At 42.2% G+C, this 25,148-nt stretch overlaps 1 protein-coding gene across 1 annotated transcript in view; it reads left to right on the top strand.

Moving 5' to 3' along the window:
- The first annotated feature begins 975 nt into the window (after positions 1–975).
- LOC134749099 (unconventional myosin-IXb-like) overlaps positions 976–25,148 on the top strand; it is a 53,249-nt gene continuing 29,076 nt past the window's right edge. Inside the window, 16 exon segments of the mRNA XM_063684003.1 lie at positions 976–1,819; positions 3,943–4,086; positions 6,097–6,209; positions 8,808–9,721; positions 11,684–11,864; positions 12,853–12,992; positions 13,312–13,558; positions 14,687–14,822; positions 15,269–15,417; positions 17,642–17,752; positions 19,226–19,309; positions 20,838–21,026; positions 22,589–22,783; positions 23,417–23,664; positions 24,157–24,328; positions 24,519–24,720. Of these exon segments, the coding sequence (XP_063540073.1) occupies positions 1,784–1,819; positions 3,943–4,086; positions 6,097–6,209; positions 8,808–9,721; positions 11,684–11,864; positions 12,853–12,992; positions 13,312–13,558; positions 14,687–14,822; positions 15,269–15,417; positions 17,642–17,752; positions 19,226–19,309; positions 20,838–21,026; positions 22,589–22,783; positions 23,417–23,664; positions 24,157–24,328; positions 24,519–24,720 (3,261 nt within the window). The 5' untranslated portion in view covers positions 976–1,783.

Raw genomic sequence — 25,148 nt, forward strand, 5'->3', positions numbered from 1 at the left:
CATAAACAACCTACGTAATTTTGGTCGAATTATTTGCTGCCCCTCCCCCATTTCATCTCTACATTATTATACCTCTATGGGTCATGTCAAAAGGGCCTCCACACTCATGCGCGAATCACGGCGCGAAGCCGCGATTCGCGCATGAGTGTGGAGGGCCCTATAGAGTCTCCTATATATAATTTCGTACCACACCATCGCACCGCACCAAGCTCATTGTGCGACGCATTCTCGCTCTTACTTATGGATGCGTCGCACAATGACCTTGGTGCGGTGCGACGGTGTGTTCTTTACAATACTCTTTAGTCTCAGAGCATGCTCAGAGCCTACCTAGCGCCACCGGAGAGATTAGGAACTATAGTGTGTCAAAGGACTGTCTCATTTCCAAGGGCCTGACACTCTTTGATAGAAAAAGATAGTCTTATTGCGATTCCTATAAGAGGAAAGAGTAAATAGTGCCATGCTTTGTCCTTATCACCGACCGGGTGGCATCATAGGTAGGAGGCGATGGCGAAATACCGAAATTTATAAGAGTGAAAGAGAGAAAATCCTATGCAGCCCAAATTTTATATGAATATTCTCTCTCTTATCCCCGGTCGCTCGGTGCCGCGTCTATAACTATAGGTTTTCAAGAGACTGTCTCATTTCAAACATAGACAGAGAGAATCATACTATCTTTGTCTTACACTAGTACTAGCACCCAAAAGAAAAGGATGAGTATAGTTTTTTTTGTTCTTATTTACTACCAATTTGGTTTGATCAACTATATTATTTACAGCTGAAAGCGGTCACTTTTGCAACAATTCTGCCCAATTCTGCCATAAGAGATTGACGTCCTTTCTATACCATCCATAATACAACCATGGTTAGTCTATGTTGGACTCTACGTAATATTGTCTATGCTATAATACTACCAAGTACGAATGCTAAAACAATGTGACGAATGCTATACATTTCAAAAGCACTTTGAAATAATTACATTTAGATACACGATTCAATTCTATCAGACACAAATAAAAATGGAGGTTCTGTAGTACAGATTTCAAGAAAACAATTTCAGTAACTTGAAGTAAAATATTAATGATAACAGAAGCTTTATAAAGTGAAAAACGGTTTCATGGTCATAAAAATTGCAGAAGTTCAACGGGTGCGAATACGTGGTGTGTTAACAAAAGTCGTGTTTGACAAATAACAGGTTGTTGGAGACACCGATTTCGCTGCACTTAGTGTTATTTTTGTCTTTAATGAGATTATTTTATTTGCATTAACGTGTGCTTACCGGTGGCTAATTCGTCCGTTGAAGCGTTTACCGAGGAGTTATACTGAAGAAACGAGAAGAGAGTTCCAAGAGACCATTCCAATTAATCAGCATGTGACCCAAATCTAAGATTTCTCTTCTTTGTGTACTACGGGTCCGAGCATTTTACAAATAGAGAGGCACCAGGATATCAAACAAGCAACGTAGCAACGCCGTAAGAGACCAGTATTTGTCGGGACATGACATTTTATGGATCTGTCACGGTTGAGTACAGCTCTCTGGGGGTCAGGTGCAAGAAACCCGCTTTTCGGCAATATTGTCTAAATACAACATAAATGCACGCTCGGACTTTACTGCAGTCAATCTTTTTGCGATTATAAGTGCTCATACCAGAAAAATAAATATCTTGTGTTGTTTAAATGCCCATTCGCATGTTTGTGTGTGCTCAACAAATGTACAGTGGAAGTGCAAAATGAGGATCAAGGATTCACCGCTGACATCAAGCTGCCAGCATTAGGATGCCACAGGATGGCTCACGCAGAAAATCACAGATACATTGTGCAGGTCAGTGACACATCACATTTTCAAGGCTAGCTGCCACAGGATGCTCAAACAACATTTTGATAAGGTTTTAGTGATATTGCAAACAGTGGTATGAAAATTTGCTCTTTAGTTATAGCCCTTTCTAAAGTATTTATTCGAGAGACAAATCTTTGTCAAAATACCAAAACTATTTCGAGCAACAAAAATACAATGACCAGTTTATTTAAACAATATAAATCTTTCTGTAAAAAGGCTTATACATTTTTAATATACAGTTATGAAAACTGGGCATTTTCCACAAATCAACAACCATTGTGTTTATTTTTTAGGCCACTGTGCTTATACAGTTCTGTGTATTAAGTATTTGAGTGACTGAAGATATTATCAAAAAAACATCTAAAAAGCGAGCAGTTTTCACTTGCTAGCATATATGTAAATAAACAAGATCACGCTATGCTAGTCTAAGAGGTACAAAATAGTATTAAAAATAATCTACTAATATTGGAAAGATGAGGAAAATTGCTTCTTAAACCTATGTTGATAACCTTATATTATTTATTTTATTTATTTATTGAAAACACATTTACATGACATGACAGTGTAAAACGAATGCACCATGAAAGTTAATTACATTTAAATTACAACTATTACTATGATATATTTACAACACTAAATTACTACCATTGAGCACCTATCATCCATCCTCTCACAAAACCTCAGACATTTACTGCACACAGCCGTCCATCGCCATGCAAACATATCACAGTCAGTAGCTGATGTCAGGAGCGCATTCAATAGTGTGAGAGCACGTAGAAGTGGCAAATTGTTACGCGACACAGTGCGAGCCGCCGGCACTGCCAATAAGTCGCGTCGGCGGGGCCTGAGAGCCATCCTGGGAACGTCAGGGACAAACAGTCGTTATATTCTCATGTTATGGTATTTGCTCTATGGTTCTTTGGGCTTTGAAAGTAAAATGTAAACTCTTAACGAATCTCAAGGGACCAAGCATTTTTTATCATTATAGAGTTATCGTTATATGGAGTGAAGAAAAACAAACAACCACATTCACATCAAATAAATTTGGCTTCCTTAATTTTTTAGGAGTCTTTCCCTCCAGCTCCGCCTGCAGAATTGTTTTCCTGTTTTTCCAAATGGTAGCAACAGTAGATTGACTCAGTTCAAATATCTCCCAACATTATTACTGACCATGTTAACATTTTCAAAGTTGGTTTAGGACTGATACAAGATAGGCACCTGGTGTGTTTAATTGGAGATCATCATTTCCAAGTAAACCATATGCACGTAATGTAATGATGCACGTGTTTAAGGCAAGTAACAATAATAAAATAAAGAGCTGTTTATGACCTCAGAAGTTTGAACTTCAAAGGTTTTGTCACCATCTTTTGTTAAATGATAAGAAAACAGGAACAATAACACCAATAAAGGCCTGATCACTTTAAATTTACCAATGTATATTCTTCCCTATTTCAATGACATTCAGATATAAATTGGAATGCTCTGAGACCGACCTCGGAGCATCACGGAGGATTGTTACTCCCTCCGCAGCATTGAGGAGCATGTTAGAGGATACCGCGGCTGTAGGCCCCGGCATGCCGCGGCATCTCTCGGTATGCGCCAAGGCCCTCCGAGTGTGCCGGGATAGCGGGGCTGCGGGAGGGGAAGGCTTGGCGCAACTTGGCGGACGACGGGGGAGAACTCGTGCACATTTAGTCAATAATCCCTTTTAATAGAGTACACACGGCGGTAGGCGGCGGGATGCCGCGGCATCCGCCAAAGTGCTCCCTGGTGCACCGGCCGTCGGTGTCACGCGGGGGATTTTATTTCATCGGTGTGCGCTGCGCGGAATAAATCCTCCTCGGTTATCTGCGCTGCGCTCCGCCGGTTTGTGCAGGCATTTACTGTTTTATATTCCGTGAGCCAAAAGCAAGGACTTATGGATTGGATTTGGTTCAAAGATTACAGACCCCTATTCTATGGAAATCATGTCACTAATCCAGTGTAGTACACTACGCCAGGCTACCCCAAGTTTTACCTGAGTTGGGTGGTGTGAAATGGCCATGGTAGAAAATGCCAAGTTTTCTATTTATCTTTGTAGGATTATATAATGTGTTTTTATTGTTTAGGTGTTTGTGGGTGCACTCTCAGCACAATATGAGGCTCTGTCCGTGGAAGCGTCCAAACAGACCAGCTCCGATGAGATAGTTTGTTGCATTGCTGACAAACTAAACTTAAACAATGGCTCGGGAGGACCATATGAACTGGCAGAGGTATGTAACCATATTTTAATAAGTTAATAGGATTATTGTATTTCAGACATAATTTTTTTAACATTGTAATAGTTTATTTCCATGGCAAACTTTTTTCCTTATTTATAATGAAGAGAATGCATTATTCTGAAAAATATGTATGTAAAGAAGCTTTACAAAAATTCTCAAAAATGCTGCTTGATTTTCCAAGAAACTTGAATAATGATATATCTTTAATAAAAACAATAAGCAATATTTAACTAAATGAAATTCAAAGAAAGAAGATAGTCGGGCATATTACGATGCGCTTATGAACGTCAAATAAAGCTACGCCGGCTCTAACCCTACACCTCTGCCTCGAAAAGATTTAAATCCCCCCTCAATTGGAGGTGGGTATCCAAATATGGGACCGGCAACAAACTCGGCAGGACACATCATTTCAAATGCGATGACCCTATCTCGAAAGTCTGAATAGAGTGCTCTCGATATGCTTTTTACATGGGCATCCCGTACTGTTGTCCCCATTGTTGTATGGGAGCCCCACTTAAATATTTATTTTATTCTGTTTTTAGTTTTTGTTATTATAGCGGCAACAGAAATACATCATCTCTAGCTATCACGGTTCATGAGATACAGCCTGGTGACAGACGGACAGACAGACAGACAGCGAAGTCTTAGTACTATTACTCGGTCCCGTTTTTACCCTTTGGGTACGGAACCCTAAAAACAGGGTTGGAGAGAGCAGGAACGGAACGGAAGGAACGCAGCTTCCGTCTACTATGGCTCTAAAAGCTAGCAATCCCTAGCATAGCTTAGCATAGTCCCTTGGGCGGTCCATACGATGGTAACTTTGACAGAAAGGAAACCCAGACCACTTTGCTATATCCAGGCTGACTGCCAGTTCCTCACCATGACTCAATGGCCCAGCGGCGTGTGAGATACATCGTGTGATTCGTGTGTGTGTGTGTGTGTGTGTGTGTGTGTGTGTCTGAGATTGGCTTTCTCTTTTGCGGTGTGGGCCAGATTACCAGATGGGCCAGGTTTATTTTGGCGCCCCCTTATGGACGGCGCCCGGGGCACATGCCCCCTCTGAACCCATTTCGAAAGTGGCAGAAGTGATTTGGAATGACTCCAATCTCCAATACACTGGAACCGACTGATATGTTTCAGCAGATTTGTTAAAGTGTAACAGGAAACAATGATAAACTTTTTTGTCTTAGTCACTCTTATAGACATATCCTTATTGTTTGTCATATTACATTACATCATTAGTCACATTAGATTCCGAGATGCATTCTTCGCTGCACCTGTGCCGTGGGCTGAGTATGGCCTTAATTATTAAATGTAACACTTGACTCTCTAGCTTGTAGGTGTTATTTTGTTATGCAAAACGTGCTGATTAGTTTATTTGCTATTGTAGTGTTACTTAGAAAATTTCCGTGTTTATTGCAGTGTCGTATATAGATAATAATGAAAAGGGATGAGTGGATGATCATTTGGAGCTATGATACCACAGACACATATAAATTATATCAATTAAACGTCACAGATGCGCCGTCACTGACCAGTTTTAAATCTAGGCTTATCGAGCAGACTTTCTACAGCTTTGCAGATTTTATGAACTGAACAATTACCTAATGTTATTGTAGGTATTTTCGTTATTGTTTTAACCATTTAAATTTATTTTATACTAATTTTAATGTAATTATGAAAACTGACATGTAATATGAATTATTATTAATAAACAAATATATATTTTCGACAAACTACCAAGTATCACCTGAAATTAAAAGTTATGTATATTGTATATAGTTATGTAAAATTGTAATTCATGCATCATGTGAACTTTTCGGTGGAAGAAAACATCGCGAGAAGGCCAGCCTGCTCCCAAGTAGGCCTAGTCTAGGTTATTTTCTGAGTTAAATGGATAGACAACAATCGTATTCGTACTGCGTACTGCATGTGCATGAGTGACTACAAACGGAAAGGGCTAAGATGAGGAGGGTTATTTATATGAGGTATACCATCCAGGTGGTGGGAGACGTGGTCAGCGGCGAGTGCAAGGAGCGCAGGCTCGGGCCCAACGAGTCGCCCGTGGCCGTCATGCTGCTGTGGCCTAACAGCACCTCCGGACAGTACTATAGGTAAACCTTCAATATATTAGAGTCCCGTAAAACAAACAATGCACAGCCTAAACGGTTGCAGACATAATAAGACAGGGTTTCATTGAAATTTATCTTTAAGCGGATGACAATAGGGTTTATATATTACATTGATGCATGTATTTGTATTGTTATACATGTTTATTTATTTGTGCTGATTTTTTTCCCCGTTTATTCTCCATTTATTTTTGCTACCCTTATACATATTTTTCCTTGCGGTAATTTCTACTACCCGATAGTTGTCTGGAAGAGATCGCTTTTTAGCGATAAGACCGCCTGTTGTTCCTTAGCTAACTTAGCGGTTTCACTCACGTATTTTTAGTCACTCGCGCGACATGTTTCGGAGAGCCTAGGTCTCCATTTTCAAGCACTAACAGTGCCTGAGTGAGTAGCGTGACTCCGTACCGTTTCAGATTCGTTATTATCATTTTAATTTGTTTCCAAAATTCGTAAGAAGCACGTAACACACTAAATCAGAGTTAATACATTGTTGAGAGATTATCATGTTAATCTGTAAGGTCAAGGTAAATTTGCAAGCATTTAAATTAGACCCTGAGTGGGTGGGCGCCGGCTGTATTTTGTGCTATATTCAGGAAGTTCTAGTTTACGCAGCGATAATATTGTGTTGCGTCACTTTCGTTTAACATATTAAGAAAAAAGATACAAATAATGCAACCCGAATCTCAACCACGAATTGAGCCCGCGACAACTATGATTTTATTTGTCTTTTTTCTCCTAATGCCGATTATTTAGTTACATACTACTCATATTACATAGGTATATGAGTAGTATGTAACTAAATAGCGTTGTGAGTGTATGTATTTTTATATTCGCTCTACATCCTAAAGGAATTTAAGGATATTAACTCGTTAGGCTTCATTTGATCCGCCACTATTTAAATTAGTGACATAGTCAAAATCGTGTTTTTATTTTCTTTTATATTTGTTTTACGTGTAACTTGTAGTTTTTTAACATTGCAATATGTACTTAACTTTACAGTACATATGGTGCTAATTTACCGCCCTAGTGCGGTAACTAGCACTATGTACGTGCGTATGTGGAAAATTTAAAGGGCCATGGCCATATGTACTGTAAAACGTTGTACAATACACGTGCGAAAAGGTAATTCGCAACTCGTGTCGATTTAAAACCACTTATAGCCACTCGTTGCGAATTTCTTATTTTTCGCACTTGTATCGTAATGATCTATTAACTACACGAAGGGTATACATAAACGCTGAATGTAGACAGCCCGGTTCATAATTGTTAACCTTGATATTTCTTGCAACAAGTAATGACACTAGAAAGGTAATTGCGGCTGCGGCCCATATGACTCAGTCATATTTTTATTATTATCCTACTACATTTGTTGAAAATGCAACTTCACCTAAGTTATCTAGACTGTGATTTGGTAATAGTTTCCCGAAATTGTCGTCATGGGGATTAACTCGGAATGTTCGCACCGTATTACTCATCAACCCATCATGGTTGTTGTTATAAAACTAATTGAGCCATGAGAGGAATTTGTTTAGTAGGCAACCTAATTTGTTAATTATTCGGGAACCAACGGATTGCTTAGAGGCCGAGCCAAATTTTCCCACGTTATTTTGAAAATAACGTCGCTTACGTTATTTATTTTGCTCCAATGCTAACGCGGGCCACGCTAAGCGCATTCGCCATAACGTATATTTTGGTACCGACAAATTATGTATGTAGTCCTTTGAGACAACTAATGCACTTCAGATAATTACTTTTCCGTGGCAACAGTTCCGGAATCGTTCTTTGAAAGATGTAACGGACTTTTCGTTATGCCATCCATCTCAACGTGACATTCGATCCTATTCATTGATTATTAAGTATCAGCCTGTACCTACGCGAACGTTTATTTACAAATCTAACGTACACGCGTGATCGCATGCCTAACACAGTACGGAGAGAAGTAAGGAATAATAAATTCCATTATAAATAATTCTATGTTTAATAGCTATTTGTCCTGAAGTTAGGAAAATGTGAACATTTTCCCCATGAACGTGCTGTGCCGGAGCCGCGCACAATCATGGTCCGCAATAATTACCACGCAAGTGCATGCGTTCGGGAGACCTTGCTTACACGCTTTTGCATAACTACAGTTTTGTTTATGTATCTGTTTGTTTAATCGCTTTGTCGCCGCAACACTATTTATAACGAAGCAATGTCGACAATGTCTAGGTATGAATCATACTCGCTAGTTATAGTAATTAATCTCTGTATATGGTCTCGATGAGTATGAGCATCTTAATGGAGTCTAATAATTAGGCGCTCGTTTAAACTCCCACAGGGTTTTAAAAGTCGAACAGTGATTTGAGGATAATTTAATGTCAGGCGGTGACGCATGTATCCTGCTCCGCGCCGATAACGCGTATGCCTTCCTGCCCGAGCGCCCGCGACTGAAAGTCGCCGCCAAACGACTAAAAATATTCTGCAACACAAATGTTTAGATTTCATCCCGCTCTGACTGACTCATAAGTAAATAAAATCTGTATATCGGCCTTTCATGATCACTCAACTGAGATAACTAATATTTTCTATGTCTATTTTTAGGTTCTACCTGCGTGAGAAAATACCAGACGAACCGTGGATGGAGAACTTTTCGGTCGACCCGCAGCTAATAAAAGACTACTTCCAGAGGTTTCTGTATCAGCCGAAAGACCGCGAATATCCAGACCTATGCCAGCTACCGGAACTAAATGAACAGACTCTATTGGATAACTTGCGAGCGAGATTTGCCGCCGGATACATTTACACATACGTCGGTTCTATATTAATAGCTCTCAACCCTTTCAAATTCTATCCTATCTACAACCCGAAGTATGTGAAGCTATACCAGAATAAGAGGATAGGGTCAAGTCTTCCGCCGCACATTTTCGCGGTCGCTGACGCGGCTTACCATCATATGGTCCGCGAGAGAAACAACCAGTGCATAGTGATCAGTGGAGAAAGTGGTTCCGGGAAAACAGAGAGTACGAATTTCCTGTTGCATCATTTGACGGCGCTCAGTCAGAAGGGTTCGCACGGCAGCGGCGTCGAGCAAACGATACTAAGCGCAGGGCCGGTGTTAGAGGCGTTCGGAAACGCTAAAACTGCCCACAATAACAACTCCAGTCGTTTCGGGAAGTTCATCCAAGTAAATTACAAGGAGAATGGCATGGTTCATGGAGCTGTTGTGCAAAAGTATCTGCTGGAGAAGTCGAGGATATGCAGTCAGGGGCGCAACGAGCGGAATTACCATGTGTTTTACTACTTGTTGGCGGGTGCATCGGAGCAGGAAAGAGAGCAACTGCATTTGCTCAGTGTGGACAAGTACCACTACTTGTCGCGCACGGGCTGCAGCGTGGTGCCGGGTGTGGACGAGCAGTACGAGTTCTCGCGCCTCAAGCAGTCCATGGAGATGGTTGGCTTTACCATGGACAAACAGAGGAGGCTCTTCGCAGTTCTATCTGCAGTTCTACTTTTAGGTATGTTTCCAGTTTTGTGATTCTTGAATAGGGTATTTGACTATTCAACATTTATTCATTCATTTTTGACTAATCGGTTTCTTTTTTCGAACTGTCAAAATGATTTTGCAACTATGGAATTTATATGAAACACTAGCATGTGACGTCACAATCAAATGACCTACTCTTTATAGTTTTATACGGGTTTTTAAATAGAAATTGTGTCTAAAAATAACTGCTGTCTATGTTTGTCTATTAATCTTTTGGTGCTTTTATTTCATGCATGGTGTAAAATAATTTGTTTTAAATACCGTCAAATACCGGACCCGACAATCTAAGGAAGGAAGGAATCTAAGCATGTCAACAATTTTAATCTAATAATGACAAAGCTAAATTTACGCTTATGGATTTAGCATTCTACGTATTTATAACTATTATTTATTGGGTATTTATTGTTCACTATAGCGTCGAAGGTATGGAGCCCATTTTGATGAATTGAGGTGATTGAGGTGGAAATCCTTTTTGGGTACGAAGTTACAGCCTTCTAAACGTAAGAAAACATATAGTTTGTCAAGGAACTGTCTCATTTCAAACATAGACAGAGAGAATCATACTATCTTTGTCTTACACTAGTACTAGTACCCAAATAAAAAAAGAACGAGTATAGTTTATTTTATTCTTATTTACTGACAATTTGGTTTGACCAACTATATGTACCAAAATTCCAATTCCTTATAAATTTTCTTTTGTGCCAATCCAAATCAACACGACGGATTAAATTATTCTTTATCTACGCGCGTTTTGCCTATCTGTGAGATAAACATAGATAACTCCTTCGATAATCGCTTACTCGTAAATACTTAACACTGATATCTGCAATGAGTTCAAGGTATCATTATACAAACGAATTAGTTTGTTGACCCTTGATTTATCAGTTAATTACTTAATATTTATTATAATAAAAGTAATTATAATTAGTTATTGCTTTAGTATAAAATTACTAAATAAGGTTCAATATATCGTTTAATAATGCATTTTTAGGCTTGTTACAAATTCCTTGAAAAAATAACTGCATAATGATAACATTTGCAATTGGAATGAGATAATTGCAATGAGAAATTATAAATATTTAGTTAAAATATTTGGTTCAAAGTCACTTCAAGGTGTTTTGGCATTATACATATTAATAAACAGACTATTTTTATCACTTACTGAGGAAAATACGCTTCAGCGAAACTAAAATGTAAATAGAAAAGAGGTCAACAAATTTATGTGTTTCAGCCATTATTCGAACTGGTTTATTCCCAGAATGCAAGTCGTATATTGTTCCGTTTAGTTTGATCTCCTTCTTCAAGATCGCGGATAAGACACAGTCAATTTAATCCGTTTGTTAAGAAGCCTTCCTGCTGCTAAGCAGGCAATATAAGTTACATATCGCTTACATCGGTAAAAGATTTACGGATGTATGTGAAGTTTCCATTGCTCCTAACAATAATATCACATAGTTCCTCCAATACGATGATGTGTATGGTATAGCAACCTACACATTACTGGTCTATGGTGAAGCCACGATTATCTACTCCTGTAATATTACTCTAAACTCTAAGTAACCATACATTAAATACTGTCACCCAGAGTATTTCCAAACTAAGTTATCACTTTCCTCATCAACTAAGTTAAGTGGTAGGGTAGGAGCTTCCATCCCAATCGCATCAGTAGCACGGAATACCACTTTTACTGGTTCTTAACTGAGTATTTTGGATGGCACAGCCATTGAAGTCTGTTATTAATGTGTTATTAATTGTTGCTAAATTCAACGACCTCCTTGCTGGCAGTCTGGCTGGAGACGGGGTACGACACGGCTTACAAGTGTCGAAGAGATTTGAACCTTCTGGAGGGCAGTTACATTCCATATGTAAATGGCCACCCGACTGCACATCGTACATTATGATATAATGAATGATGATCATTGAATGTTTTCAGGCAACGTCGAGTTCCAACCTCAACGCAAATCATATCACCACGACGAGGCGGTGGGCGTGCGCAACCCCGAGGTGGTGTCGCTGATCTCGTCGCTGCTGCGCGTCAAGCAGGAGACCTTGCTGGCCGCGCTCACGTCCAAGCGCGCGCGCGCCTCGGGCGAGACGCTCGTCATCAACTACAGGTACAGTAGCAGAGATCAAACACGATCGTTTAAATTTTTTTAAAATTTAAACTGTTTATTACATAAGAGGTAAACATTCGTCTTTACTCAGTTACAATCTCTATATTTTAAGATTATTTTAACTAAGCTTAGCCTTAATTATATATGTGTTATTTGTTTTAGTTCTATAGTGCTTACATGTTATTTTATATTAGTTTTAACTTACATTAGTTAGTGTTAATCAGTGCTTTCTTAAGTGTATTCTTTGCTTTATCAGGATGTTTTTCTAACATTTCTACTACTTGTTTGGGTAAGCTGTTCAGGATTCTAGGTAGGTATATTGGCCAGAGCCTATTCCCATATTCATTGGTATTTTTTTTAGGTGTTTTAAAGTATGGTTCATTGGTTAAGGTCCGGAGGTGGGATGGTCTCTTATACCTGTCCAGCTGCCCCAACAAGTGTTTATATTCTAATATCACAGCTAGTTTTGCTTTATCATATACACTAAATATTCTACAGTATTTAAACAATTTATGATAATTATTTTTATATTGAAGTTTTATTTTTAAAGGAACAATGGTTTTTAGTAATCTTATTTGAATATTGTATATTTTTTGTAGGTATGTATTATATGTTCTCCCATAACTAGAGATACCATAGTTAATTACAGAGTGCAAGTGCGTGTATAATAAGCGTAGTATAGAGTATGGCATTTTATGTTTTAGTATACTAAGGTTGCTTACGTTATATAAGCACTGACCCTGGCAGCTGTCACAGACAAGATAGTAACTTAAAAAATCTTTTAAACCTACTTTTATTATTTGAGTAGGTACCATAACTACGACCTTCGGAACTTCATGTCCCTAGATGGCATCTGTGGAAACCTTATGCTCTTTTCTTCTTTCATTCTCTTTCACTCTGGGATGTAGGGCTCGAATCATATTACACGCGGTCCTTGGCATTCAATATACATCACACTATCTCAAATAACAATATTGTTTCGTTACAGAATGGGAGAAGCTATAGCGACTCGCGACGCAATGGCCAAGTGCCTGTACGGAGCGCTGTTCGACTGGATCGTCATGCAGGTCAACCACGCGCTGCTCTCCAAGAAGGATACGCTGCGGGACCACCAGGGCCACAGTATCGGTATGTAGCATAGGCAACAATTGCCTCCCTGTTTCTATAAAACAAATGCGCCCAATGGCCCATATCTCTAGTCGCGTCAGGAGTGTTACAGAGAGCGCAGCGTACTCAGTTTAGTTTAGTTTTCTCCTGTTTGCGAATATCCATACAATAATTCGTCGTCGTCATATCTGCCAACTCACCACCACAGGCTGTATAAAAGCGTTCCTCAAAGATTGGTTAGCTCTGCATGTTGGGATAAAGCCTTGTCAAATGTTTTTTTTATTGCTATAGCTGTTTTAAATTACGATTTGATCTGACCAATAAACTATAACCATTTCAGGCGTGCTAGACATATTCGGTTTTGAAGACTTCGGCCCCAGTAACAGCTTCGAGCAGCTCTGTATCAACTACGCGAACGAGCACCTGCAGTACTACTTCAACCAGCACGTGTTCAAATACGAACAGGAGGAGTACCGGCGGGAGGGCATCCGGTGGACGGACATCGGCTTCTCGGACAACACGGGCTGCCTGCAGCTCATCGAGGGCAAGCCGGGCGGCCTGCTGTGCGTGCTGGACGACCAGTGCAAGTGAGTGTTCCAGTACGGACAGGAGGAGTACCGGCGGGAGGGCATCCGGTGGACGGACATCGGCTTCTCGGACAACACGGGCTGCCTGCAGCTCATCGAGGGCAAGCCGGGCGGCCTGCTGTGCGTGCTGGACGACCAGTGCAAGTGAGTGTTCCAGTACGGACAGGAGGAGTACCGGCGGGAGGGCATCCGGTGGACGGACATCGGCTTCTCGGACAACACGGGCTGCCTGCAGCTCATCGAGGGCAAGCCGGGCGGCCTGCTGTGCGTGCTGGACGACCAGTGCAAGTGAGTGTTCCAGTACGGACAGGAGGAGTACCGGCGGGAGGGCATCCGGTGGACGGACATCGGCTTCTCGGACAACACGGGCTGCCTGCAGCTCATCGAGGGCAAGCCGGGCGGCCTGCTGTGCGTGCTGGACGACCAGTGCAAGTGAGTGTTCCAGTACGGACAGGAGGAGTACCGGCGGGAGGGCATCCGGTGGACGGACATCGGCTTCTCGGACAACACGGGCTGCCTGCAGCTCATCGAGGGCAAGCCGGGCGGCCTGCTGTGCGTGCTGGACGACCAGTGCAAGTGAGTGTTCCAGTACGGACAGGAGGAGTACCGGCGGGAGGGCATCCGGTGGACGGACATCGGCTTCTCGGACAACACGGGCTGCCTGCAGCTCATCGAGGGCAAGCCGGGCGGCCTGCTGTGCGTGCTGGACGACCAGTGCAAGTGAGTGTTCACGTCCAATAATACCTATAAGTGGCCAGGCGTTAAATTTATTATTTTTTCATACGAACAAATATACGGCTCGCTTGAGGATAAGGGGTTACCGCCTTTGAATGCCTGCAACTCCAGAGGTGTCAAAGGTGACTGAATAAAGAAGCTGTAGATGAATTAGTCACCTTTTTCAAGGGGCGACAAGAATATATTTTCATTTTTATTCGAGTAGGTTCATTGTAATGTTGATTAAAAATGAGGGAAGAGTCACTCTTCTATAAGTGACGAACAAATTGTTCGTACACTGCACTACGCTTATGTGTCAATGTGATGAAAGAAACAACTTTTTACGTTTGGCAGGTGAGGTGCTACTGAAAATACAAATTGTATAACAAAATAATCAAAGCCTTTTTTTCTCAGTTTCCCCTGGGCGACGAACGACACGCTACTACAAAAGTTCAACTCCGTGCACGAAGACAACCCGTTCTATGAGAAGCCGCAGCGGAGGGAACCGGCGTTCGTAGTGCGGCATTACGCCGGCCGGGTCAAATACCAGGTTACTTTACCACTGTATTTTAGGGTCATACGAACGTGTGGTTACAGCCGATATTCAAGTATTCAACCGCGGATAATCAAAACACATAATCGCCAGCTTACAGTATAGAATGGAAGCGCACCGACAACGCGGCTGCAACTTAATGAAATGTAGGGGGGGGGGGGGGATTTTGTATTGTTTGGGTTGTACCCCTCGAGTCCCAGCCACAGAAAATGTCGAAAAGCTCAAAACCCAGAGGTTTTGGGTTATTAAATAAATTTTGTGTGCGATGTCGCGTCTGTGAGACTTCGAAGTAACTTGTCGCGTTAATGTGTTTACGGAACGGTAGAGGTTAAATATTATCTGACATACATACATCAAAAAAAAGTTTGAATTTTCGTCGAATTACAGCCACACTATTATAACAACCAATCTTTTCTTCGATACTCAAGCATGAATATTTGCAGGCGACGGCGATGCGCGAAAAGAACCTGGACTTAATGCGGCAAGATATCGTGAGCGTGTTAAAGAACTCATCCCTCGCGTTCGTTCGTGAGTTGGTCGGTGTGGACCCGGTCGCTGTGTTCCGCTGGGCCATCGTTCGTGCCTTTTTCAGGTCTGTACCGACTTCGTAGATTTTAATACGCATGATGACAGATTTTGAAAAACTGTTCTATAATGTTAAGAAACATAAATTATTTACAATGAATAACATATTTCTGCATTTAATAAAGGTTTAGTAGGAAAATACTACATTTTAGTTTTTACATTTTAAGTCGCTTAGCTCCAAACCGCTTGTAAGTGTCATGGCGTCCCTAGTGACGTCAAGGTCATATAAACAAAACGTACGCTCTAGACGTTCCTTAGGAGCTTATTAAACAATTTGTTTATTTCGTATTATTAAATATGAATACCAAAGTGTATTAATTTTGTGCGGTTCGTCAGTGTAATAACACATCAATGACAACTCATAAGAAGTTTTTGTGCATGTTCCACACAATAAAACAACACGAAACAAGTAGCTTAAACTTGCAAGGCGAGACAACGGCCGTATTGCCTAAGACTCATCTTTATTTTTGTAAAGATCATTTCGATTTGAGTATGTACCTACCTAGCATTAAGTTGCATGTGTATTGGTGTAAACTGTATCTACTTGGTTGCAAATAAAGATTGAAGTATTTAATTTATTTTTTAGTTTCTATACCTAGCAGTATCTATCTTGTTTGAGGCGTAACTTTAAGATAAAAGTTGCATGAGACTTAGTTTTTTGAGGTTATTAGGTTTCACATTGCACCAGTGTCGTCTTTAATATTGGTAATGAATGACAAATATTAACCTGCTATGGAATACACATAAAAGCGAGTTTACAGGATTTGGATTTAGTTAATTACTTAAATTAGCATGACTTTTTATATAATTATAAATATTGTTTATTGTACTTACAACTTATTGTTTATTGACATTTCTAAATTCTGCTGAACAAAAGTCTACGTTTGATTGTTTGAATTTAGTTTAATAGAACGTTTTCAAAGATAGTGAAGTTGTTAGGTGCCCTTGTACTTTTAAAATATTATTTTGTAAACCCGGCCAATTACTCGAATTCTACACTATTTTTATTGTATTTTGAATGAGTGTTAAATCTGTTGGTATTCTTAAATTTTCAAATAATTTTCAAATATTACATTCATGATTGCATTCGTATATTGGGCGCACGTGTAGGCAGTACAATGAAAATGTATGGACGCAGATTTATTTAGCAGTACATTGGGCCATTTAGGCCTGTTTAAAATAACTGTATATTCTTTATTAAGAATATTCTTTATTAAATTAAGGGTGAAATGTTGCAAGCAACCCGATAGTCAGTACTTGTAATTTGAGTCTTTTCTCTTTTTTATACATTCATATACTATTGTTATGTACAACTACAAGTTTACACTACTTATCTTTTCTTTTTAATTGTACTTCGATCATGATAATTAAACGATAATTAGGAAAAAAACAGTTATAGCTATTACCTAAGATGCTCATATGTTTATTTTAAGACTGTTTGTTTCTCAATAAATAAAAAATAGTACATTGTAATCCAAGTGTGCTAAGTTGGTCATTACACAGGAGGCGATATTGTGCTCGCGAGCTGTAAGCGAGCGTGCAATAAGAAAGCCGATGTGTGTAATGACCAATGCACACGCGTTTTATACGACGTTTTTCAACACACTTGCGAGGAAAAAAAAGAAACTTTAATATTAATCAAATTTGAATTGTTAAAACAGTTAGGGTCGGTTGCACTAACTGTTTGTCATCGTTAAAGAGTTCGCTAAATTGTATTGTATGGAAAGTTTCATAGTAAACCGCCGCGGCGCGCCGGGTGACGTTGATCAGTCTGTCAAGTGCGGATGGTGCAACTGGCACTTAGTATTGTGTGTTGCATCTGTCATACTGCCGGCCGGGCCGCGCACCGCGCAGGCGGTCGGGCACGTCTGTGCCCGCCAGTCTGACCAATTAAAGAAGGCTTCGTTTCCATGCATATTATTAGCAATCAGTTACCTTCTTAACTCAGTCGGATAATATAATAAAAAAGCACTTGTGTTATAATATACTGAAAAAGCACGCGTGTTTAATATCTAGGATTATGAGCCAAAAATCGGTGGAATAAAAACGTCGTTTTGAGCAATGTGTTGAAAATATATATTACGGGCACACTTACAGCGATTTGGGTATATTTATAGTAAGTTGTGCATACGCTATCGGGAAGCGACACGACATATAGCGGGAGTGTTGATGAAACAGTTGTATGGTTTTGTCTTGACGTGTCTAAGTATGTGTTGTGTTTGGTCCTGCAGAGGGTACTTCGCGTTCCTGGAGGCGGGGCGGCGCCACCGCGGGCTGCGCGGCGACGGCGCCGCCAGGGCGCTGCCGCGCGGCTCGCTGCAGCACCACGACGGCCTGCTGGGGTCAGTACACTACTCACCACACACACACACACACACACACACACACACCGCGGGCGCGCGGCGACGGCGCCGCCAGGGCGCTGCCGCGCGGCTCGCTGCACCACCACGACGGCCTGCTGGGGTCAGTACACTACTCACCACACACACACACACACACACACACACCGCGGGCTGCGCGGCGACGGCGCCGCCAGGGCGCTGCCGCGCGGCTCGCTGCACCACCACGACGGCCTGCTGGGGTCAGTACACTACTCACCACACACACACACACACACACACACACACACCGCGGGCTGCGCGGCGACGGCGCCGCCAGGGCGCTGCCGCGCGGCTCGCTGCACCACCACGACGACCTGCTGGGGTCAGTACACTACTCACCACACACACACACACACACACACACACCGCGGGCTGCGCGGCGACGGCGCCGCCAGGGCGCTGCCGCGCGGCTCGCTGCACCACCACGACGGCCTGCTGGGGTCAGTACACTACTCACCACACACACACACACACACACACACACACACACACACACACACCGCGGGCTGCGCGGCGACGGCGCCGCCAGGGCGCTGCCGCGCGGCTCGCTGCACCACCACGACGGCCTGCTGGGGTCAGTACACTACTCACCACACACACACACACACACACACACACACACACACCGCGGGCTGCGCGGCGACGGCGCCGCCAGGGCGCTGCCGCGCGGCTCGCTGCACCACCACGACGACCTGCTGGGGTCAGTACACTACTCACCACACACACACACACACACACACACACCGCGGGCTGCGCGGCGACGGCGCCGCCAGGGCGCTGCCGCGCGGCTCGCTGCACCACCACGACGGCCTGCTGGGGTCAGTACACTACTCACCACACACACACACACACACACACACACACACACACCGCGGGCTGCGCGGCGACGGCGCCGCCAGGGCGCTGCCGCGCGGCTCGCTGCACCACCACGACAGCCTGCTGGGGTCAGTACACTACTCACCACACACACACACACACACACACACACACACACACACATACCATCACTCAATCTTATCACCCAGTAAGGTTCATTAATTGTCAAAGTGTGCAAACGCCTCACGCTAAATTCGACCTTATGTGTTACGTGACAAAACTAATCGGAACAGCCATGAGAATGCCACGTTCGACGGCGTGCTACGATATACGACGTGCAACTAAAATAACTAAAAACCTGATCGATCTGACTGAGACTAGGCTATGCTATGTTTTTTTTGCAGTTATCTTTAATCTGTTATAAAATAAATAAGATCTCGAATAGAATTGGTAATTTAGATCTAAAATGCATTTAGGTATTTACATGATGTCATTATTTGTCATGCCAAAAAAAAACGAATTACACCTAACTATAATTTAATTCATCACATTAAACTGACAAAAACAATAAGAATCAGGTTTTTTGTTATTTCACTTACACGTTGTACGTACTTGCAGAGGCAACCTAACATCACTAGAGGCGGGGAAGCACAGGCGAGACTCGCGGCCGCGCGGCTCGCTCGCCTCCTCTGACCTTCTCGGGTGAGTTTAGTGGGACCAGTGGCCGGGCTAACTATCCCCATCTTGCCGAAACGAGACACTTTGTCTCCCATACTTCCTCAAGCACCGCGGACACTAAATCATGTCGACAAAAAAGTTAACTTCAATTCCCACGGATTCGATGTATGAAAAGCCAGAAAAGCCGTGACTCAAGAGGTTAAGGAAAGGGAAGTTCCGGTTTGCTTTCAAATTGGTGTGACACCCCGCCTGTGACTCTGTGAGACTCTAGCCTTCATAGTCCTTGGGTTTCAATACTTTCACTAATTGTTAAAAAATACCAGTCAAAATAATAGTCACTATTTTGAATATTTTATCAATTTTTAAATCTATCATAACCAGTGATCGGCAGGACGGTGCCACATCGCGCCATTCCGAGTAGAAATCTTAATATGGACATGAGTTTTTGAATAATTTATAGACGATAAATTAAAATTGAAAGCGTTTACGCAACCTGTTACGGCGAAATTATCGAATGGTCACACACAAAGTAACATGTCTTTGTAAGTACATTATTGTAAGATAAAGTTCAGCTTAAAACCGAAGGACGATAACATTTGGACTATTATGAGACTGCAGGACCATTAAATATCCAACACTAACTTGCAACAGTTGCAACTTATTAATGTCTAACATGATAACATTTTAACTGGCGGCTAGAACGATCGATTTAACCTTTTGGACGCCAATGGCGGATATATCGGCACCGCAGAGTCTAACGCCAAAGACTTATTAATCCGTCACAGACCACAGAGCAACATATACCTACGTGCATGTGCATAAAGTTCAATTTCAGTTGTGACACTTCGGTGACGTGGCGTCCGAGAGACGGCTTTTGTGTTTGACACGGCGTCGAAAAGGTTAAATTTGATATTTAGGTGCTCGCGCCCCATTTTAAGTGTTATAAGCATGTCTGAAACCTGATAAATATAAATGTTCCCGATTATATCGTATTATTATATAAGTATTGTAAGCTTATGCAATATTGTGACGTAATGAAATGTGTCTTGTTGATCAGCCAACTGGCGACAGTGTCGTCAATCAATCTCGCAATCAACCGCATTGCGTAAGTGACCGACCGAGGCATGCTTATATTTTGTTCTATGTGCACTCTAAACGCATGGACGTCGTTTTTAACTCCGGTAAACCTAGTCACCCCTTTTATCTTTATCTAGAGGCTGTGTTTAGATAATATATAGTAACCGTCCCAGTTTTAGTAAACATTTTATCCTGAAAATCTCCTACGATTGCGTCAGCTTAATGCTTCATCGCAGACCCATTTTGAATCTAGACGCTTTAAACACAGCCTGACGCTCTAACGGCCATTCGGATCGACTTTCCAGTACCATAATCACCACACCCGTAGATCCTGCGCATATAATCACTCTAAACGGCACCAGTAATGCATGCGCGAAGCAATACTACTCACACCTTAATCAGATTTTAATTTGTTTAGATTTTCTGTTTCATTAATTTTGTAATCGTCATTTCCTTTCACCGTCACCGCGCGCAGCACGCCGCGCGCGCCCGCCGTCGCTCGTGCCACGGACGCGCGGCGCGCCGAGCCGCCGCCGAGACTCGGGGGGAAAGGGACAAAACATTACAGACTCGCCGAAACCCGCACCCGCCGCCTCGAGCGCGAGCGGGACGAGCGCACGTTTGACGACACCGACGTCATGCAGCGCGCCAGCCAGATCGTTATGTACGTGCGGTGTCTCCGACTATATGCCCGCTCTCTGTCTGTCTCGCACTTCAGCGTTCATCAAACAAACGTCCGGCGGCCATGAGACGAACACATCGCGTTTCCATATCTATAATTTACGATTTCTTTACACGTTCATAATTAGTCACTTTTCAACTAAATTTAGCTTGCAGCATGAATAGATTATTATACTTTTTTTGACAAAGCCTCTGTAGAGTACTTTAGTACCATTATCTTTTATTGTCTTAGAATAGAACGTTGTACATAATATGTATTTACTTTTAACTTGTTACGATCTTTTATATTGCCATCGAATCGATTTGACGATTTTGTTTGATGAATTCGCAGCTATTGGTTGGGGATCTACACTTGCTCTTGTTTTCCGGTGTCGGCTATGGGTTTTAATTTTCCGTGCATTTTGTGTTTCCATGTGATAACTCGTTTCTATCCAGGGTATCAACGGATATGTGTAAACAAATTTTGGGTATTACAAGCTGAATAAATGTGTTTTCAAAGTCATTTTGTCCTACATTTAATTTATTATACGGATTATGGGGCAATAAGACTCATAAGATGACAGTCTACTGTTGTTGCTAATTTCGAAAAATTTCTTGGTATTGCGAATTTCTCACAAACTTTTGAAGTAAAAAATAATTCTAATAATGTTTTCAGTGCCATTTTAAACAATTCTCATTGTCATTCATGCAATTAGCATAATAAGGGCGGTTTCAGACCAGCGTTTTATAAGAGCGTACGCGTACACGTGTGTAAGCTCGTAAAAACCAAATGTAGGGAAAGTAGCGCGCGTGTCAGCTCGTTACATTTCCCTACTCCCGCTCCCGCTCGTACCGCAGAAGGACTACCCTCATCTGGCATAATATTGTTTTTCAGAAATACACTTCGCATAACATATATCGCAGAAACACTTTTAGTCGAATGATAATTTTGCATAACTATTACTACGCATACAATACATTTTGCAGCATAATACTCAGCAGAAGATTTCTTTTGCCGACTAAAAAAACGGACGGCTGTCTGAAAAGTATGTTAGGTTAGAACTGCGACCTCCTACAAAAAAGAAAAATAGATTAGGCTAGAGCATAACATTAAGATACCTACTAAATGACTGAGGTCATTCATCTGATCAACTTTAATTCAACTTGATAATATTATGCAATACATTTATCTGCGAAATTAATATTCGTTTAAAAGACTATTATGAACATCAGCAGTATGCCAAACTATAGTTCTGGGTTATAAAAGTGATTGTATGCTAAATGATATGATGCAAAAGGTAATTCTGCCAAACGACATTTCTGTCAATTAAACATTATGCAATACAAAAATATGTCAAAAAACTCTTCAACACCGGCGTAACCCCGCGTAGAATTATACGCTAGTAGCTGAACCGCCCTAAGGCATAGCTACCCCATATTCCAGCCGTAACAATTTTCAAAACACATTTATTCCTCACTGACCTTCAATGTATATTCGATACACTATCACTGTATGCGCATGCGCTCCTACTCCGACACCCGTACTGAATTGGCATAGCGTTACAGGAAATACAAGTCGTTCAGGCCGCGCGAGCGCGCCAAGAAGGGGCTCAAGAACCTGCAGTCCGTGAAGACCGTCGCGGGCCGGACGGCGGCGCTGGCCGGCAAGAGGAAGCAGCCGCTCACCGTGGCCGCGCAGTTCCAGCACTCGCTCGCCGCGCTCATGGAGACGCTCAACCAGGCCAACCCCTTCTTCATCAGGTAATGTTGACCTGGTCTGAGGAACTAGAGTGTAAGTTCGTACAAGGCGACCTCGCCGGGAAAATCTTAGACAGTTCTAATATTTTAAAATGTACATATTTCACAAGGCTGAGGGTATACATCATTAAAGGCTAGAACTTTGCGGACTTGTCCTCACAGGGTCGCCATGACACACACAAGAAAATTGAAACACCTCTGTCGTTACATATATCTTATTGAATTCTTGTGACAATACAATACGTACCACGTAGGGGTCACAAAACCGTGCATATTTTTGAAAGCCGGTTTTTCGGTTTTTGTAGAACAGCAAAACCGGGTTTCTGGTTTTTTCGGTGTTTTCGAGGTGATGTATAATTTGTAAAATAAACAAGTACTTACTTGTAGAATCAACGATTTAATAATCAGTCTGCAATAAACATTTTTAACAAGAAATACTAGTAGAATAGAGATTAGAGATCAATTAACGTGATGCATGCATCACATATAAAACATGGCCGTTATTACTAATAATTTCCTGCTTTAACACCACTTATTCAAAAAATATTATCGAACCCTTTTCGAAAACCGAATTACTAAAATCGCCTGTTAAGTCTCTACCATAGACCACATCTTTATTTACCCTTCACCCCACAGATGCATCAAGTCAAACAGCGACAAAGTCCCAAATGTGTTCGACGAGGAAACTGTCCAACGTCAACTGCGATACACGGGCATGCTGGAGACGGTGCGGATCCGGCAGGCCGGATACAATGTCCGGCTCACCTATGAAGAATTCATACAATTGTACCGGATACTGCTGCCGAAGGGACTGCTCAGCTCGCAGATTGATGTTAGGCACTTTCTGGCCAAGTTGAACTTGGATAGGGATAATTATCAGCTCGGTAAGTCATTTAAATATTTAATATCGAAATATCGTTTGTAATAAAACATATTCTGGTTTTTAAATACCGTTGGCCATGGATGGTTCTCATGGGTCCGTGAGGACAGTTACCACATCCCGTGCCGCTACGCGAAAATGGTCCTAGCTTAGGAGACCTTCCCTAACCTTTTAATTAACGACGATTGACAATCATAGATTTTAGAAAAAGTATAGGCAGCCATAAAAACGTGTATTTTGGCTTTATTAAGTCGATCTATTCTATTTCTATGCAGGATCAAATGATATCTAGATTAGGTTAGGGCACTATTAGGAAAGCCACAAATAAAGATAATATTTTTCATAGTATTGTTCATTTCTCCGCGTAACACTGAAGTAGAAAAGTTTGCCTGTTCGTGACTTCTTTGGAATAGCTTTACTAATCACTGCGTCATCAAAATCATCAATTAATTGTTTCGATTTTTAACTTATTAAAACCAATTCCTCTCGGACACAGGTGCGACGAAAATCTTCATGCGCGAGAGCGAGCAGACGAAGCTGGAGTATAAGCTGCACCAGCAGATCATGGCGTCCATCATCACCATCCAGCGCTGGTTCCGCGCCGTGCTGGAGCGCCACCGCTTCCTCGCGCTGCGCCGCGCCAGCCTGCTCATCCAGGGCGCCTGCAGGTATACTAAACATGACTGACAGATCATGGCGTCTATCATCACCATCCAGCGCTGGTGCCGCGCCGTGCTGGAGCGCCACCGCACCGAACAGCAAAAATTGTACAGTATCATACGCAAGCTCAACAAGTGACAGGCAACCGATCCTTACTCATAGGTATACTGCACATCCTAACACACTATTTGTTCCCAGACAATGGCTCCAAGCGCGGCACGAGGCCGCAACGAAGGTGCAAGCGTTCTTCCGCGGCAGCCGCGTGCGGCGCTGGTACGTGCGCCTGCGGGACGCCGTGGTGGCGTTCCAGGCCGCCTCGCGCGGCTGCCTGCTGCGCCGGCGCCTGCCCGACCGCCGGAGGCTGCCCGCACCCGCACCCGCACCCGCACCCGCTAATGAGGTACGAGGCGTATGTAGGCTGTGTACCCCACAGGTATCGCCTGACGGGTTTCCACGCGGTCATCAATATAGCGAGTAGTATTACATATTTTTCTTACGCATGAAATGTGCAGATGCATTCAGCCCCACGTGTAACACGCGCTTCCCTCACACATGAAAAGTATTCTTTTGTATTCACACTGCCGGTTAGTATTTTTTCAAGGAATATCTTGCTGAAGAAGAAATTCTCAACAATGCTATTTCCTTATCGACTTTGTCCGGCTTAGCCGACTGTTATATTTGACTAACCGCCACTGTGAAAAAGGGATATTTTAACTACAAAAAAAAACATCCTTAATTTGGATTGTGTTTAGTATTGGAAAGCAATTGTTTGTAGTGGAAAGCCGTCAGGGCGTATTGAACGTGTGCGAGTATGTGGAATGGTTGTAC

Source organism: Cydia strobilella, chromosome 17, assembly GCF_947568885.1.
Source record: "Cydia strobilella chromosome 17, ilCydStro3.1, whole genome shotgun sequence".
NCBI classification, from domain to species: Eukaryota; Metazoa; Arthropoda; class Insecta; order Lepidoptera; family Tortricidae; genus Cydia; species Cydia strobilella.